Source organism: Littorina saxatilis, linkage group LG6 (assembly GCF_037325665.1).
Source record: "Littorina saxatilis isolate snail1 linkage group LG6, US_GU_Lsax_2.0, whole genome shotgun sequence".
NCBI classification, from domain to species: Eukaryota; Metazoa; Mollusca; class Gastropoda; order Littorinimorpha; family Littorinidae; genus Littorina; species Littorina saxatilis.
Genome location: NC_090250.1, coordinates 51,252,423 through 51,268,888, shown reverse-complemented (window position 1 = coordinate 51,268,888; position 16,466 = coordinate 51,252,423). Strand labels below are relative to the sequence as shown.

General features: G+C 41.0%; 1 protein-coding gene across 3 annotated transcripts in view; it reads left to right on the top strand.

Annotated features, from left to right (window-relative positions):
• LOC138969494 (exocyst complex component 1-like) overlaps nt 1-14,729 on the top strand; it is a 44,077-nt gene extending 29,348 nt beyond the window's left edge. For 2 of the 3 annotated variants that reach the window (XM_070342298.1, XM_070342297.1), the window contains exons 15-25: nt 1,483-1,542; nt 2,995-3,018; nt 3,583-3,663; nt 4,026-4,152; nt 5,239-5,322; nt 6,020-6,173; nt 7,485-7,505; nt 8,508-8,632; nt 11,194-11,316; nt 11,941-12,012; nt 12,511-14,729. In XM_070342298.1, coding sequence (XP_070198399.1) covers nt 1,483-1,542; nt 2,995-3,018; nt 3,583-3,663; nt 4,026-4,152; nt 5,239-5,322; nt 6,020-6,173; nt 7,485-7,505; nt 8,508-8,632; nt 11,194-11,316; nt 11,941-12,012; nt 12,511-12,663 — 1,024 coding nt within the window. In that variant the 3' untranslated portion in view covers nt 12,664-14,729. The remainder of the gene's footprint in view (nt 1-1,482; nt 1,543-2,994; nt 3,019-3,582; nt 3,664-4,025; nt 4,153-5,238; nt 5,323-6,019; nt 6,174-7,484; nt 7,506-8,507; nt 8,633-11,193; nt 11,317-11,940; nt 12,013-12,510) is intronic. The other variant, XM_070342299.1, reaches the window with a different exon arrangement.
• Nucleotides 14,730-16,466: the final 1,737 nt, after the last annotated feature.

Here is a 16,466-nt window from a genome sequence, read left to right as displayed (position 1 = left end):
GTTTTTTTCTGCAACATATATCAGACTACATTATTATGTTGTGGTGTAGTTACATCGGATATATTTCTTTCTTTCTATCTTAGAGAATGTACTGTTATCCATTCTCTGTGTAATTTCATTTGTTTCTCTGATTATAGTCTCTGCTATGATTTTTTCTGTACACCTACAATTAGTGTGGGTAGTATTTACAAAAAACCGAGGAATGAGATTCATGACCTTTTAATGATGTATGGAAATTTGTTTTTGATATTCATGATCTTTGATATGGAAATCTAGCTGTTTTCTGATCCGTCTAAACTTGTAATGTTTTGAATTATATGTAAAAAGAATTTTCAGTGACCCTGGTTATAGTTGTTCTGTGTCAAAATACAGTTATTATTATTAGCATTATTAGCTTTAAAAGTGTACTGCTATTGTCGGTAGAAGTTACATGTATAATTGATCTGTATTGCTTATACTTCTGAAAAACTTAGTAAAATTGGCATGAGCATCATTCGGTGATAGATCTGGATTGAACTTGAACACAAGCTCTCACATTCTTGAAGAATCCAATTTAATGTACGTTTATTTGACGGAAATTTGCTCGACAAACATTAGGCAAGTGTAATTAAACTATAGATACACACAGATGTATGGAAGTGTCATTTTCTTGTTCATGTATCAACTTATCTCGTTTGAGTGATGTGCTGTCTATATAGAGAATTTATATATGTATATACTCTTGTTCTAAATTCAGCTTCTTTGAAATTCAGATAGCTCAGCCGGGGTACCATAACAGATTGAGAGATCACCCAAGCTCTGTTTAGCATTATTACTATGGAATTTGAAGTCACTGACATTGTAGTTTCAGCCAAACAATTCTTTTAGGCATTTATGTCAAAATGTGACGTGAGGAATCGTTACGACTGCGGTTTTGGCCAGCTGGTTCCTATAGTAATTTTCACATCCTTCTGAGTATGTCCAATTTTTCGTACCTGCACTCTGTGACAGAGATGGCTGACTATAGTATATTATCCAAATGACATGAATGGGCGGTTCTGGTGAGGTTATATGCCCCCTCTTTCTTTCGGCTGGTAACACTAAATGGCGCCACCTCGCGGCAAGAACACAGGAGTTGTCTTGCGTTATCATTATTAGGTGTTCGAGACGGCTTCACGTTAACTTAGTAAATTTAGGCTGTCAGTGATCGTTTATCTGAGTGATCGTTTATCTTTTAGAGTATCTCTGGTCTACTGCTGCTCCTTCAGTCCTAGCTGCCACACTTTCTATAACAATTCTGCCAGTTTGTCTTTATATAAGTAGTTTGCGCCATTTAATTGGCTTAAGTCAAGGAAGATGATTTTGTCTGGTATAGTATGATTATATTCATTAACATACATTAATTGGTGTGATCATAACTGCATGAAATCTGTTTCAGATTATATACTCGGTTCTTTGTCTAACCCAACAACTCCCTACATTTGCACTGTGTTATTTCTTTAGGGAGTTCATTATGGAAAATTTGGGAGAAGGTCTATTGCAGAAGAGGGAAACCTCAGAAAGGTAGGATTATATAGTGCTGCATGATGTGCATGGAAAGAGGATTTATACAGTTATTTAAGAATGTTTTGATTAACACAAGTTTTGCTAACCTGTTTTGGTTAATGTGGGTGTTGTTTTCTGTTGTTTGTGTGTGGTTTTTTGTTGTTGTTGTTGCTGTATTTAAAGTCTTGATTTAGGTGTCAGAGCACTTTTTCCTTCATTCAAAAATCATTGTGTCAGGCAATGTTGTTTGACTTCAGTTAATATTGGGAGTTTTAATAAGTATCAAGACTCTCTCTTGTTTAGATTTGATAGATCATGTATGGGATATATAATTATGCAATTAATACAAGTTTCAGAGGCTTTGGGCTCCTCTGATTATAAAGGGAATTGATTGTCTACAAGTAAAATTAATCCATTAGTCTTAATTAAGCTTATTTCATGTCTCAAAGTAACAGTTGTTAACTGGCGGAGACTGTAAAACATGTCATAAGCACAGATATTGATTAATACTGAACAATTTGATAATTATAAACTCAGTGTCTCTGACACAGATTTAAAAAATATATATTTTGAAAGTACATTAGGCCAACAAAAAAAAAGGTCTGTTTACGGTAACATAGGCCAAAAAAATAGGGTCGGTAGGTCGGGATTTTTTTTTTTTTTTTTTTTTTTTCCAAAAAACCATATTTTTACGTTATTTTGCAAAAAAAACCGAAAGATTTTTTTTTTTTTTTTCCCCAAATGGCAAAAAAAAGTCTATGGTCGCGCGAAAAAAATAGGGTCGGTCGGGTTACCGTAAACAGACCTTTTTTTTTTTTTTGGCCTTACAGTATTTTGAAGAACAAGAATATTTGTTGTTTTTCTTGTTGTTGTTTTTTTCTCCCCCCTTTGACTGCCAGTAAATGTTGTGTGTTTAGCCGTATGAATTTTCAGCTTAATTCAGTAGAGTGTTATATTGAAAATGTTAAAAAATGTTATGATTGTTTCTGTTCCCATTTTCCCTGAGAAATTATTTGGGCTTGAATGGCTTAAATTGAATGCTATTATGTTGAAAGCCACTTTGACTGAGTCAAATATTTCACTATATTGCAGAAGCATACTGGTTGAATGGCTGTGGTAGCTTAAATAGAGTGACAGTTTAATAAAGAATATTAATATAACAGTAAAGCAGTGACAATGTAATATTCTTGGTTTAAATGTTCATTCATTATTAAATTCATCGTACATTGCGATACAACGGACTGTGTAAGTGCTCTTGTTATTTATGTTTTTCATTTGGGAAATATGTGAGTTTATAGGCAATTGTTCTATTCGTAAAGCTTAAAGGCTGGCTCACTAGCTATAATATATCTCAGACCTGGCGGGGTTTTTGTAGAGGATTAATTAAAAGGCCATTAATATAATGAATCCATCCAATATGCTACTGTTTTACTATTACTAATATTAAACAATGCATTTCTTTCAAAACAGGAGGCAAATCAATGACGAAGTCAGGTATGTTTGTGTGTTTGTATTCTTTCATCTTCGATCGTTTTGTATCTGTCTATCTTTGTGTGGATGTGGGGAGGGGGGGTGCACATGCATGTTTGTGTGTGTGTGTGTGCAGTGAGTTTTCACTGTCATTTTCATGTGACTGCTAGTGTATTGCAGAGTTGTTAATGTCAGTTAATTTTTTTTTTTACTGTTAAATGCAGAGGCGAACAGACTGATAATCAAGCTTAGCTACTGTATGATACATGATGCATGACCATGATGACAGCAGCAAATTTGACAGACCATAGGCATTGACAACAAGATGATGATGATGTCATGATGATGATGTCATGATGATGATGTCATGATGATATTGATGATGATGATGATGATTGATGATGATGATGATTGATGATGATGATGATGATGATTATGATGATTTAGTTGACTGATTGATGATGATGATGATGATGATGATGATGATGATGATGATGATGATGATGATGATGATGATGATGATGATGATGATGATGATTTAGTTCATTGATTGATGATGGTGATGGTCATGATGATGATGATTTGCAGGGCAATGATGGTAGAACTGTTCCCAACTCTGGAGATGGAAATGGAAGCTTTTCTCACTTACGCTGAAAGACAGGATGGCATGTGAGTAATATCTCTAGTTTTGGGGCATTACATGTATAATGTTTAATTATGCAGGCCTCAGATTTTCCCACCCTCAGATTTTCCCACCAATGTGCGCTGCATTTTTTGGGCACAACTATGTTCAAAGTGTGCAGAGATCATATGCATGCATTGTATATCCCTGAATGGACAGTGTGGATTGCGTACAACACATTAATTAGCCTATGATGATCTGTTCATAGCCAGACTGTGAGTCTGTTAATTAATTTACGTCCATTTTCAGACTCCCTCCCATGTGAGACCTGCATGATTTTCTTTCATTTTTGATGGTCATAAAAGGGGGGTTCCAATTGTATAATCAAGAGATCTGTGTGTGTCGGCAGGTACACGATGTACATGCTGGTACGGATGAGTCAGCATGTGATCAACAACCAGCACGTGGGCTCCTTCCTCGGCAAGACCTTCGGCAACTGTCTCATCAAAGTCAAGAGAGGATTTGATAAGTGCATCGTAAGTCTTAATTGTTTCGAGTGGAGTGTATTAATTAGGTAGTGGCAGCTATAGTGTGATGATAAATTGTGATGATAATTATAAGGGTTTCTCCCCCCTTTCCCCTATCCCATCTCCCCCCTTCCCCCGTCGCGATATAACCTTGAATGGTTGAAAACGACGTTAAACACCAAATAAAGAAAGAATTATAAGGGTTGGTCTGGGTTTGTGTATTCCTTCATGATTGAAGAAAGAGCAAAAATAGGTTGTTTGTGACCATTACATACATGTGTGTAATACTATGTGTGTGTGTTTGTGGGTTTGTGATTGTGTGGTTATGTGTGTGTGTTTGAGTATGTGTGTGTCTGTGTGTGTCTGTGTCTGTGTGTGCATCATGTGTACGTGTGTTTTAAAACGGTTGTTGATATTATGTTATGAAGTCTTATATCACGCGCGTATCTTCAGACTCGGACTCAAGGCACAGGGATCTATTTATGCCGTGTGAGATGGAATTTTTTACACAATACATCACGCATTCACATCGACCAGCAGATCGCAGCCATTTTGGCTCATATCCTACTTTTCACGGCCTATTATTCCAAGTCACACGGGTATTTTGGTGGACATTTTTTATCTATGCCTATACAATTTTGCCAGGAAAGACCCTTTTGTCAATCGTGGGATCTTTAACGTGCACACCCCAATGTAGTGTACACGAAGGGACCTCGGTTTTTCGTCTCATCAGAAAGACTAGCACTTGAACCCACCACCTAGGTTAGGAAAGGGGGGAGAAAATTGCTAACGCCCTGACCCAGGGTTGAACTCGCAACCTCTCGCTTCCGAGTGCAAGTGTGTTACCACTCGGCCACCCAGTCCTTTTGTTGTTTCAATGTCTGTATGCGCTGGACGTTTTATGAAATATTGAGCATATAGTCTCTCAGATCCAGAATACATTTAGAACTGAACTGTTTCAAAAAGTTAACAATGTGATTGCAGGTTGGTGCACTTTCAGCTCAACCTAACATATTCTTTATCTTTTTCCGTACAGAAAGCAATGGCAGAAATATATCTTAGCTTAAACAACACCTATTTCTTTAATCTTTTCAGGAGGCAATGCTCCAAGGAATACGAGAAGTGAAGGTGTCCAAGAAGAATCGCTGTGGCATCATCAGCTTTGTCCACCAGTTTGAGGTAAGGCTAATTGACCGAATCATTTTGTCCACTCAATGCTGTAGGAATAGCAAATAAACAATGGCGACTGCACGTGAGAGCAAACAACAAAGAGACCAAAAAGCACTGTACTCACGTTAAAATGATGAACACGGAACAAATAACGGCGACATTTCGACCTATGGATCTTCTCCTGTTCTCACCTGAAGAAGACCCATAGGTCAAAACGTCGCCGTTATTTGTTCCGTGTTTGTCATTTCAACGTGAGTACAGTGCTTTTTGGTCTTTTTGCTGTAAGAATTAATATTATATGCTTTTATCAGTGCCAGATTGTTGACCGATGTTTTATATGTAGTAATTTTGTCCCACTCCAGAAAACTTCTGATGTGTAATTCAAGCTTGAAATGTTGACTGCCATGGGGTGAGTGCAAAAACAAAATAGAATATTTTTATGGTACACTGCATCAACAGTTGCCAGTCATGTTGCGGGTCACTTGAATGCATATAAGATGGAAGATACCTTCAATATAAGCGCTGTGCTGTGATTGTCCCTGTTTAGCATAACCCGTGCTTAACACTTGCAGGGCTACTGAATCGCACAGAAAAGGTGCATGAAGACTCTGATATCTAGATTGGAAGTATTTGATCACCCCGCGCGCCATATAAGGCAGCCACCTAGCTCAGTCTTCAGAGGATGAATTTTCACTTTAATTTTCAGGAGTTTGCCAACCTGGCGGAGGCCATCTTCAAAGGGTCTGACCGGCGTACAGACCTGAACAAAGCGTACAGCAAGTTGGTGCACGTCCTGTTTGAACAGATCCAGAAAGTGGCCGCAGAACACCAGAAAACTCCACGTGAAGTTGTTCTCATGGGTAAGCCAGCAAGCAGTTACTTCCCTTCATTTGTCTCCTTCTGTTTCAAGACCCTGTTCTCTCAGAATATTTGATCATAACCTGTACATTCGTGTACACTACATTGGGGTGTGCACGTTAAAGATCCCACGATTGACAAAACGGTCTTTCCTGGCAAAATTGTATAGGCATAGATAAAAATGTCCACCAAAATACCCGTGTGACTTGGAATAATAGGCTGTGAAAAGTAGGATATGCGCCGAAATGGCTGCGATCTGCTGGCCGATGTGAATGCGTGATGTATTGTGTAAAAAAATTCCATCTCACACGGCATAAATAAATCCCTGCGCCTTTAATATGTGCGCGATATAAATTGCATTAAAAAAAAATATATAAATCCCTGCGCTTAGAACTGTACCCACGGAATACGCGCGATATAAGCCTCATATTGACTGATTGATTGATAAATCCACCCCCATTTTATGACTTGGTCCTCCTTCAGACCTGACTTGTTCACATGTTTGAGATCTATTAAAACAAGAAATTCCTCCGAGGTAGGAAAAACACCCCCGTCAAAGGGAAATAACCTTCTCAGTTGGTGGCAGTGACTGAGTGAGAATGGTTATTTCCCTTTGACCATTAAGATGTCCCTCTATAAGTCCTTGTATAATTTTAATCCACCAATAACTCCCTAACCGTGTGTTTGACTGGTCCCAATTTTTGTAAGGACCGTCTCAGGAATGTATAGAACCTGTTCACCAAGTTTGGTGACGATCGGTCCGTTCATTCTTATCTCTATATGCGAACACAAACAAACAAACACATGGAGCGAATCCTATACACACCCCTATACCGGGGGTGTAATAAAGGGGTGTTCCACTGTATACACTATCCCCTTCCATTTCACACATGATCAAATTACTTTTTGTTTTGTTTAGAAGTGTTGAAGACTGCAGTGTACACACATTTCTTGGACACTGTTATGTAAATTGGTTTGGGTATCTGCATCAGGCATGAGATTTTTCTGCCAAAATGTTAATATCACCTTGAATCCAAACTTTGAACTGCCAGAGAAAAAATGTTTATATTAATGGTTGCATACCTGGAAGAGCGCTATACTCTAGTTATAAAAGGAGTGTTATGTAGTATATATGTCTTCTTCTCCCCTCTCCAGGGTATTCACGAAAGAGATATGCTGAACGAAAACAGAATAAAGAGCACGAAGAAAGATCTTTGTCAAGGAAATATTTGATTTGTGTTTTGTGGATATTAGTCATGGAACAGATTAAAAATCAGTTTGTTTATTGAAAATGTTGTTTCTGTTTCTTTCAGAGAATTTCCACAAAATCTTCTGTAAGTAGATTGCACGTGTGTGTTGGGGGGGAGGGGGGGGTGTGTGCATGTGCGCGCGCACATGTGTTCGGTTGTGTGCGTGTGTGTGCATCTGCATGTGTATCTCTGTATGTGTTTGGCACTGTGTTTGTGTCTGTGTGTGCGTCTCTCTCTCTCTTCTCTCTCTCTCTCTCTCTCTCTCTCTCTCTCTCTCTCTCTCTCTCTCTCTCTCTCTCTCTCTCTTTCTCTCATTGTAATGTACATATTATATAATATCACAATTACTTTTTCTGATGGACTAGATAGTCCACCAGTATTACATTTATGTTTGTCCTTGACGTTGTTTTTGCCACGTTTTTCCCCCCATTGCAAGGGGCATGTTGCCTAAATGCAATAAACTCGTTAAACTCGTTAATTAATCTCTCTTTCTCTCTCTCTCTCTCTCTCTCTCTCTCTCTCTTTCTTTCTTTCTTTCTCTCTCTCTCTCTCTCTCTCTCTCTCTCTCTCTCTCTCTCTCTCTCTCTCTCTCTCTCTCTCTCTCTCTCTCTCTCTCTCTCTATCTCAAGTTCAAGGTTTTTGTCTTTGTTTTCATGTACCTGACTTCTTCCCTTTTTCTGTGAGCATTATGATAAAAAGGCCAGGTCTTGTCTTAATGTTCTTCAAGTCAATAAACATTGGCCGGCTCTGCTCATGCTGTGAAGATTCTAACTGAGCGTACGTAGGACATATACTTGTCTTTGGCACAATATTGAGGTCTATTCTTGATGTGACGGTTCTGACAGAGCTTAATGTCTTATTTTTGTTACAATTTCAAGTCTAATTTCTTGCTGGGATGATTTAGACAGAGTGTGTCTTGTCTTAATATTACAGATGTTCAAGTCAGTTGTTGCTGTGACTATTCTGACAGCATGAGTCTAATGTTTTGCTACAACTTTTCAAGTCTTAATTCTCGCCATGATGATTATCTTTCAGAGAGGCTTTTGTCATAATTTTAAGTCAATTCTTGCTGCATGTGCGTTGCAGCGATCCTGTCCCACCTGAAGAACGCGGGCCTGGAGGCTGACAGGAAGGAGGCCAAGCAGCTGTACCAGGAGAACATGCAGGCCTACACCACCAACCTCCTGGGACGCCCACTGGAGAAACTGCACGTAAGCCCAACACACGGCTCTTCCCCGGGCTTCATTTTTGCCTCCTTAGCTGCGGGCAGGCTGAGCTATTTTTAGCACCCATCCTTTCCCCACAGCAGAGATAACACAGCAGCTGCAGGCTCGCTCAGTGCCAGCCACTGATATAAGTCCCATCTCCCGGTACAGTGCCAGCCACTGATATAAGTCCCATCTCCCGGTACAGTGCCAGCCACTGATATAAGTCCCATCTCCCGGTACAGTGCCAGCCACTGATATAAGTCCCATCCCCCGGTACAGTGCCAGCCACTGATATAAGTCCCATCCCCCGGTACAGTGCCAGCCACTGATATAAGTCCCATCCCCCGGTACAGTGCCAGCCACTGATATAAGTCCCATCCCCCGGTACAGTGCCAGCCACTGATATAAGTCCCATCCCCCGGTACAGTGCCAGCCACTGATATAAGTCCCATCCCCCGGTACAGTGCCAGCCACTGATATAAGTCCCATCCCCCGGTACAGTGCCAGCCACTGATATAAGTCACATCCCCTGGTACAGTGCCAGCCACTGATATAAGTCCCATCTCCCAGTACAGTGCCAGCCACTGATATAAGTCACATCTCCCAGTACAGTGCCAGCCACTGATATAAGTCCCATCTCCCAGTACAGTGCCAGCCACTGATATAAGTCTCATCTCCCAGTACAGTGCCAGCCACTGATATAAGTCCCATCTCCCAGTACAGTGCCAGCCACTGATATAAGTCCCATCTCCCAGTACAGTGCCAGCCACTGATATAAGTCTCATCTCCCAGTACAGTGCCAGCCACTGATATAAGTCTCATCTCCCGGTACAGTGCCAGCCACTGATATAAGTCCCATCTCCCGGTACAGTGCCAGCCACTGATATAAGTCCCATCTCCCGGTACAGTGCCAGCCACTGATATAAGTCCCATCTCCCGGTACAGTGCCAGCCACTGATATAAGTCCCATCTCCCGGTACAGTGCCAGCCACTGATATAAGTCCCATCTCCCGGTACAGTGCCAGCCACTGATATAAGTCCCATCTCCCGGTACAGTGCCAGCCACTGATATAAGTCCCATCTCCCGGTACAGTGCCAGCCACTGATATAAGTCCCATCTCCCGGTACAGTGCCAGCCACTGATATAAGTCCCATCTCCCGGTACAGTGCCAGCCACTGATATAAGTCCCATCCCCCAGTACAGTGCCAGCCACTGATATAAGTCCCATCCCCCAGTACAGTGCCAGCCACTGATATAAGTCCCATCTCCCGGTACAGTGCCAGCCACTGATATAAGTCCCATCTCCCGGTACAGTGCCAGCCACTGATATAAGTCCCATCTCCCGGTACAGTGCCAGCCACTGATATAAGTCCCATCTCCCGGTACAGTGCCAGCCACTGATATAAGTCCCATCCCCCAGTACAGTGCCAGCCACTGATATAAGTCCCATCTCCCAGTACAGTGCCAGCCACTGATATAAGTCCCATCTCCCGGTACAGTGCCAGCCACTGATATAAGTCCACTCTCCCGGTGTGCTGCGATGAAGCATTTGGGTAAAACAAGCAAGCTATCCCTTAACAGTGTGCTGGCTGCAGCTGTTGGTAGCCAAATGATTCCCTCCGCCTTGGCTATTTTTTACTCGCACTAAAATGCAAGCCAGGAACAGCCGTGAACACCATACAGTAGTGAACACCATACTGTAGTGAACACCATACAGTAGTGAACACCATACAGTAGTGAATACCATACAGTAGTGAACACCATACGGTAGTGAATACCATACGGTAGTGAACACCATACAGTAGTGAACACCATACAGCAGTGAACACCATACAGTAGTGAACCCCCCTTTTAAGACCTCAAACAAAAACCTTAGAAAATCAGGCGCTAGATTTTAGATGCAGCAAAGTTTACAGATTATGCACACCACCTCTAGAAAGCTACCACCTGCCCACAACGACCAGTCTGAAGGATCCCAGACAAGATCGTCTTCTATTATTCACCTTTCCATCTCGACCACCTGTCTATAACGGCCACTTTTGGTTGGTCCCTTGGGTGGTCGGTTTAGACAGATTCGACTGTATCTTGTATGAGGCGGAAGATTTCTACAAGAAGGCCAGGCCTATGACAATGAAGGGGGTCAAGCTTGTACACAACAGCGCAGACTGACTTTGAAAGTGTGCAGCTGCACCAGAAGATATCAACAGAAGTGAAAAATGTTATTCAAACTGCAAGTCAACATGCTCAACCAGACCACCCTCATTTTTGTTTGAATAGCACCGCTGTCTATTGCACAGACAAGGGTTTTTTGGGGTTTTTTTTAAGTACAAATAAAAATAAATAAATAAACTCTGCTTAGAAAAATCGTACTTCATTTTTTATTTTGCAGCTGACTCTAAACTTATTCAGACAAACACTGGAGAACTGCACGTAAGCCAATAGTAATTGTAGCACACAGATAAAGAAAAGTTCTGTGTTCTGCGGAACACTTCTTGCGTGAAATTTTGCTGTAATATTATGCTCACCATTTTCACAAAAATAATCTTGTGTGACGTTATTTCAGATTTTCTTTGAGGGCGTGGAAGCAAGAGTGGCAGCGGGGGTGAAGAGAGAGGAGGTGGGCTTTCAGCTGGCCTTCAGCAAGACAGAACTCAGGAAGGTCATCAAGGAATACCCAGGGAAAGAGGTCGGTACTGCGTTCTGGATGTTTTGGCTGCTGTTTATTACCCACACACACACACATACTGTGACACACACACACACACACACACACACACGTGCGCACACACACACACACACACACACACACACACACACACACACACACACACACACACACATACTGTGACACACACACACACACACACACACACACACACACACTGACACACATACTGTGACACACGCACACACACACATACTGTGACACACACACACACACACACACACACACACATGCAAATACATACGCACACACACACACACACACACACACACACACACACACACGCACATACATACGCACACACACATACGCACACACACACACACACACACACAGACACAGACACACACACAGACACACACACACACACACTCACACACACATACGCACACACACACACGCACATACATATGCACACACACACACACTCACACGCACGCACGCACGCACACACACCTTTGATTTTGAAAGCAGTTACTTTTATTCGGATATTATATTGGTTTATACAGGTCAGTATGACCTAATTTATTTACATCACATTTAAGCATCCTACAGCAATATTTTACCTCCTACGCTTTTGTGCAGGTAAAAAAGACCCTTGAGCATCTATACAAAAAGGTGGAAAAACAGCTGTGTGAAGAGGAAAACTTGCTCCAGGTAAATTCATCCGACTGTCTCATCATGATTGCATACATAACAATATTTATGATAAGGTATTTATTTATGTGGTGCAAATCCTATGGTAGTTCTAAGTTCCTTGCAATAATGCAGAATAAATCAAAAGAATTCAAAGAATACACAATTCATACATCAGTAAACAATTCTGGCGTCCTGTCATATCTCTCAGTTCCTAGGCACAGTTGACCCTGTTGACCACCCAAGGAACTGAACCAAAAGTGGTCATTTATTACAGCCCGGAGATGGTCACTGACTGTAAAGGTGAATTATTAATGCAGAAAAAAACTCAGAAGGGATCTTTTGGGGTGATCATTGTGGGAAGGCGGTCATGATCAAGAGGGTGTTGTCAGGGCAGGTTGCACTGTACACTGTGTTATGTGTGTTGGTGTGGTGTTACAGGTGGTGTGGCACTAAGAGGGTGTTGTCAGGATAGGTTCCACTGTACACTGTGTTATGTGTGTTGGTGTGGTGTTACAGGTGGTGTGGCACGAGATGCAGGACGTGTTCATCAACCAGTACAAGCACTACGACGACCTCATGACAAAGTGCTACCCCGACAGTCAGCTGTCCTTAGAGTTCACCATTGACAACGTGCTGCAGTACTTCTCCGACATCGCTCAGTCACACTGAATAGTTGCATGTGCTACTCTCACAATTTGTACAGTCACACTGAACAGTCAGTGCTTCTTGAACATTGTCCTTTGCACAGTCAGCTGTCCCTAGTGTCCACCATTGACAACGTGTTACGCAGTACTTCTCTGACATTGCACAGTCACACTGATTTAATTTATTTTTTTATTTTTTTAATAGTCACGCTTCTCTGACAATTTGCAGAGTCGCACTGATTATAGTTGGTGCCTCTCTGACTTGTCACAATCATACAGAATATGGAATATTGTCGGTGCTTCTCTGACATTGCACAGTAACACTGAATAAATGCTATCTTATAACTCATTTTACCTGGAGTCACTGTTTTTGAGCAACAGAAAAATTCAAGAGTTGGATGTCAGTTCAAGGCTTAAAATTGTTTCTGTATCAGTCCAACAGCACTACCTTACAAATACATCATGATTGAGCGATGTACCACACATTTTTCGTGAACCTGAATTTTATCCACACGTAAAATAGCAGAAAGGAACATGACTGTCACAGGAATTGTTGAATCAAAAACAAGAATTGTACTAGGTAACAATTGAACCGTTAATTATTGACAAAACTACACGTTACATTTACAGTACATCGACCCAATGGCCTTTTAAGTAGACAGCCAGACAAACACTTATCATACAAATAATGAACTTATCTTAAAAGGGTGGATGTAACTCGCTTTCAAGATGCCAGCAAGGTAATGTTGAAGAAAAGTGAAGTGAATAGCTCAATAGGTTGCTTATGAGCCAGTACCATTCTCTGAAGTACCAACAGAAGAGCATAAACTTGCATTGGAAATATATCATAAGGCCACATTTAGCCTTTGTGATCTAAAAAATGTCAATAAAAAACACTAAATGTTGATGTTCCTTGGTTGCCGGCATAGTACATTGCTGACAGTGTGCTGCCTGTGTGCACTACTTGTACTTTAAGTATAGCCATTGCATGATTAGCCATTGCACTGCTATAGCCATATCACTATTTGCATCAGGTTGCACAATGTACAGTATAAATTAAGTTCCACCATTGGCATATTCTCATGTAAATTAGTCCCAAGTAAAATTCATCTTTCAGTAATTAAGCTGTACTGTACAAGTTGACAGTGTTGTGTGGAATGTTGTGAAATTACTTTTCATGAGGCTTAAAGGCTTACTAACTCGCTCCCGTGTTTACGATGTGTAGTTTGCCCACAATCGATGTCAAATGCATCATAAGGCCATATAATGACGATATGTCACAATGCGCGGACCATATACATGCATTACAGCTTGTTCTAGCCTCTGAAAAAGTGAGGATGTCAACAAAGATGCGGAGTTATTTCCCTTGCGTCAACATTACCTCTGTTGGCAAATCTATAAATAGGACGATCTAGATCAAAATAAAAATTCAAATATCTCAACATTTAAGGGGTCCTAGACCACAATATCTTGCAGGGAACTTAATTTAGCATGTCTCCAGCTGTGGGTAAAGCAATTAGCGTGAATAGTCATCAGCTTTCTATGCCTTTAAGTCTTTGGAAAACACATGGAAGTACTGTTTGTCAGTAAAAGGCACAGACGCATGAAAAATGGTGATGAAAAATGCAGGCAACAGCATAATTTGAAACAGCAGCTAGAATCAGCACATGAAAAGACTGTACAGGCAGTAAAACCAAGACACAGAATGATGCAGTCATGGTGGGGTTTGCCTATGGTTTACAACACTTACATATAATATATATATGTATATAGCAAGGTAATGATCATTATCCTGAATTTTGTTGCCTGCATTTTCATGTGGTTGGGTAGTGATTACTGTGTCACCCACAATAATTATTTGCAATTTGTTTTTGCTTCGTGTGTAATGAAAGTCTGTCTGAGGGTTCTTGAATGTGTGTGTGTCTGTGAGAAAAAGGAAAAAATTAAGATGAAAGTATGTTTTTCAGAAATCTTTAAAAGACAATGTACTTGTTCTACTTGTAAATTTTACTGTTCAGTTATAGAGTGATTATATGTTGCTGCTTGTTAGTCGCGCTACAGAAAGTGCAGTACAATACGACAACAAATGTTCTCACCTGCTTGCTTACCTGTGTGTGTGTTTGTGTGTGTTTGTGTGCGTGTGTGTTTGTGTGTGTTTGTGTGCGTGTGTGTTTGTGTGTGTTTGTGTGCGTGTGTGTTTGTGTGTGTGTGTGTTTGTGTGTGTGTGTTTGTGTGTGTTTGTGTGCGTGTGTGTTTGTGTGTGTGTGTGTGTGTGTGTTTGTGTGTGTTTGTGTGCGTGTGTTTGTGTGTGTGTGTGTGCGTGTGTTTGTTTGTGTGTGTGTGTTCGTGGGTGTGCGTGTGTGTGTGTGTTTGCAAGCAAGTGCGTGCATGCATGAAGATCTGGTTTGTTTGTTTGTTTGCTTAACGCCCAGCCGACCACGAAGGGCCATATCAGGGCGGTGCTGCTTTGACATATAACGTGCGCCACACACAAGACAGAAGTCGCAGCACAGGCTTCATGTCTCACCCAGTCACATTATTCTGACACCGGACCAACCAATGAAGATCTGGTTATCTTGGATTTTTCACGGTCTTGAAAGAGGGGTTCCATTCAGTTTACCCTGATTTCCAGGCTATACAAATTACAGATAAAGGACGGCACCAAAATGATAGAAAGATTACTGGGACAATGATGTTCAGTCGAACTTTTGATGTGACAGAAGAGAAAAACAAGTCGCGTAAGGCGAAATTACAACATTTAGTCAAGCTCAGTCGAACTCAAAGAATGAAACTGAACGCATTGCATTTTTTCCGCAAGACCGTACGCTCGTAGCATCGTCTGTCCACCGCTCGTGGCAAAGGCAGTGAAATTAACAATCCAGAAAAGCGCGGTAGCGGTTGCGTTGAGGACGATAGCACGCTTTTCTATATCTCTATTCTTTTTAACTCTCTGAACGTGTTTTTAATCCAAACATATCATATCTATATGTTTTTGGAATCAGGAACGGACAAGGAATAAGATGAAATTGTTTTTAAATCGATTTCGGAAATTTAATTTTAATCATGATTTTTATATGAGAGAGAGAGAGAGAATGTAAAACGAGATGAATGAATAAGTAAATGAATTACTCCATCGATTTACTGACTGATTACCCGAAAACCCCATCTAAACCGATCCTATGTGAAGTGTACTTTTCATTCCCCCCATCCCTCTCTTTCTCTCTATCTCTCTCTCTCTCTCTCTCTCTCTCTCTCTCTCTCTCTCTCTCTCTCTGTCTCTCTCTCTCTCTCTGTCCGTCTCTCTCTGTCTCTTTCTCTCTCTCTCTCTCTCTCTCTCTCTCTCTCAGTCTCTCTCTCTCTCTCTCTCTCTCTCTCTCTCTCTCTCTCTCTCTCTCTCTCTCTCATAGACACACGCACAGACACACATGCATACTCACACGCAATTGTATTACAAAATCCAAAACAGATAGACTAGTTGCAAACGTTCAAAGTCAAGATTAAAAAAACCAAGAAGGTTACATTATTGGAACATACAATTCAGGACAAAACCAAATAAAAGAGAGTTCTTCGAGGACACTTTAATGTTCCGCACACCATTACACGCATTGAAAAAGGCCTACTATAGTTGCAAAGACATTAATTCAGACATCAAAGCAATTTCTATGCAGATCTGGTACCAGCATGTTTGCCTGTATAAACGCACCGGCTATGAATCTGCTTTGCGACAAGAATGGTTCGTTTTTGTCGAAATAAAACATCATATACGTATACTGTGTCGCGGCGAACGTTGACAGAAAGCTTACAGCGAGTTAAAATCACGACGCAAGT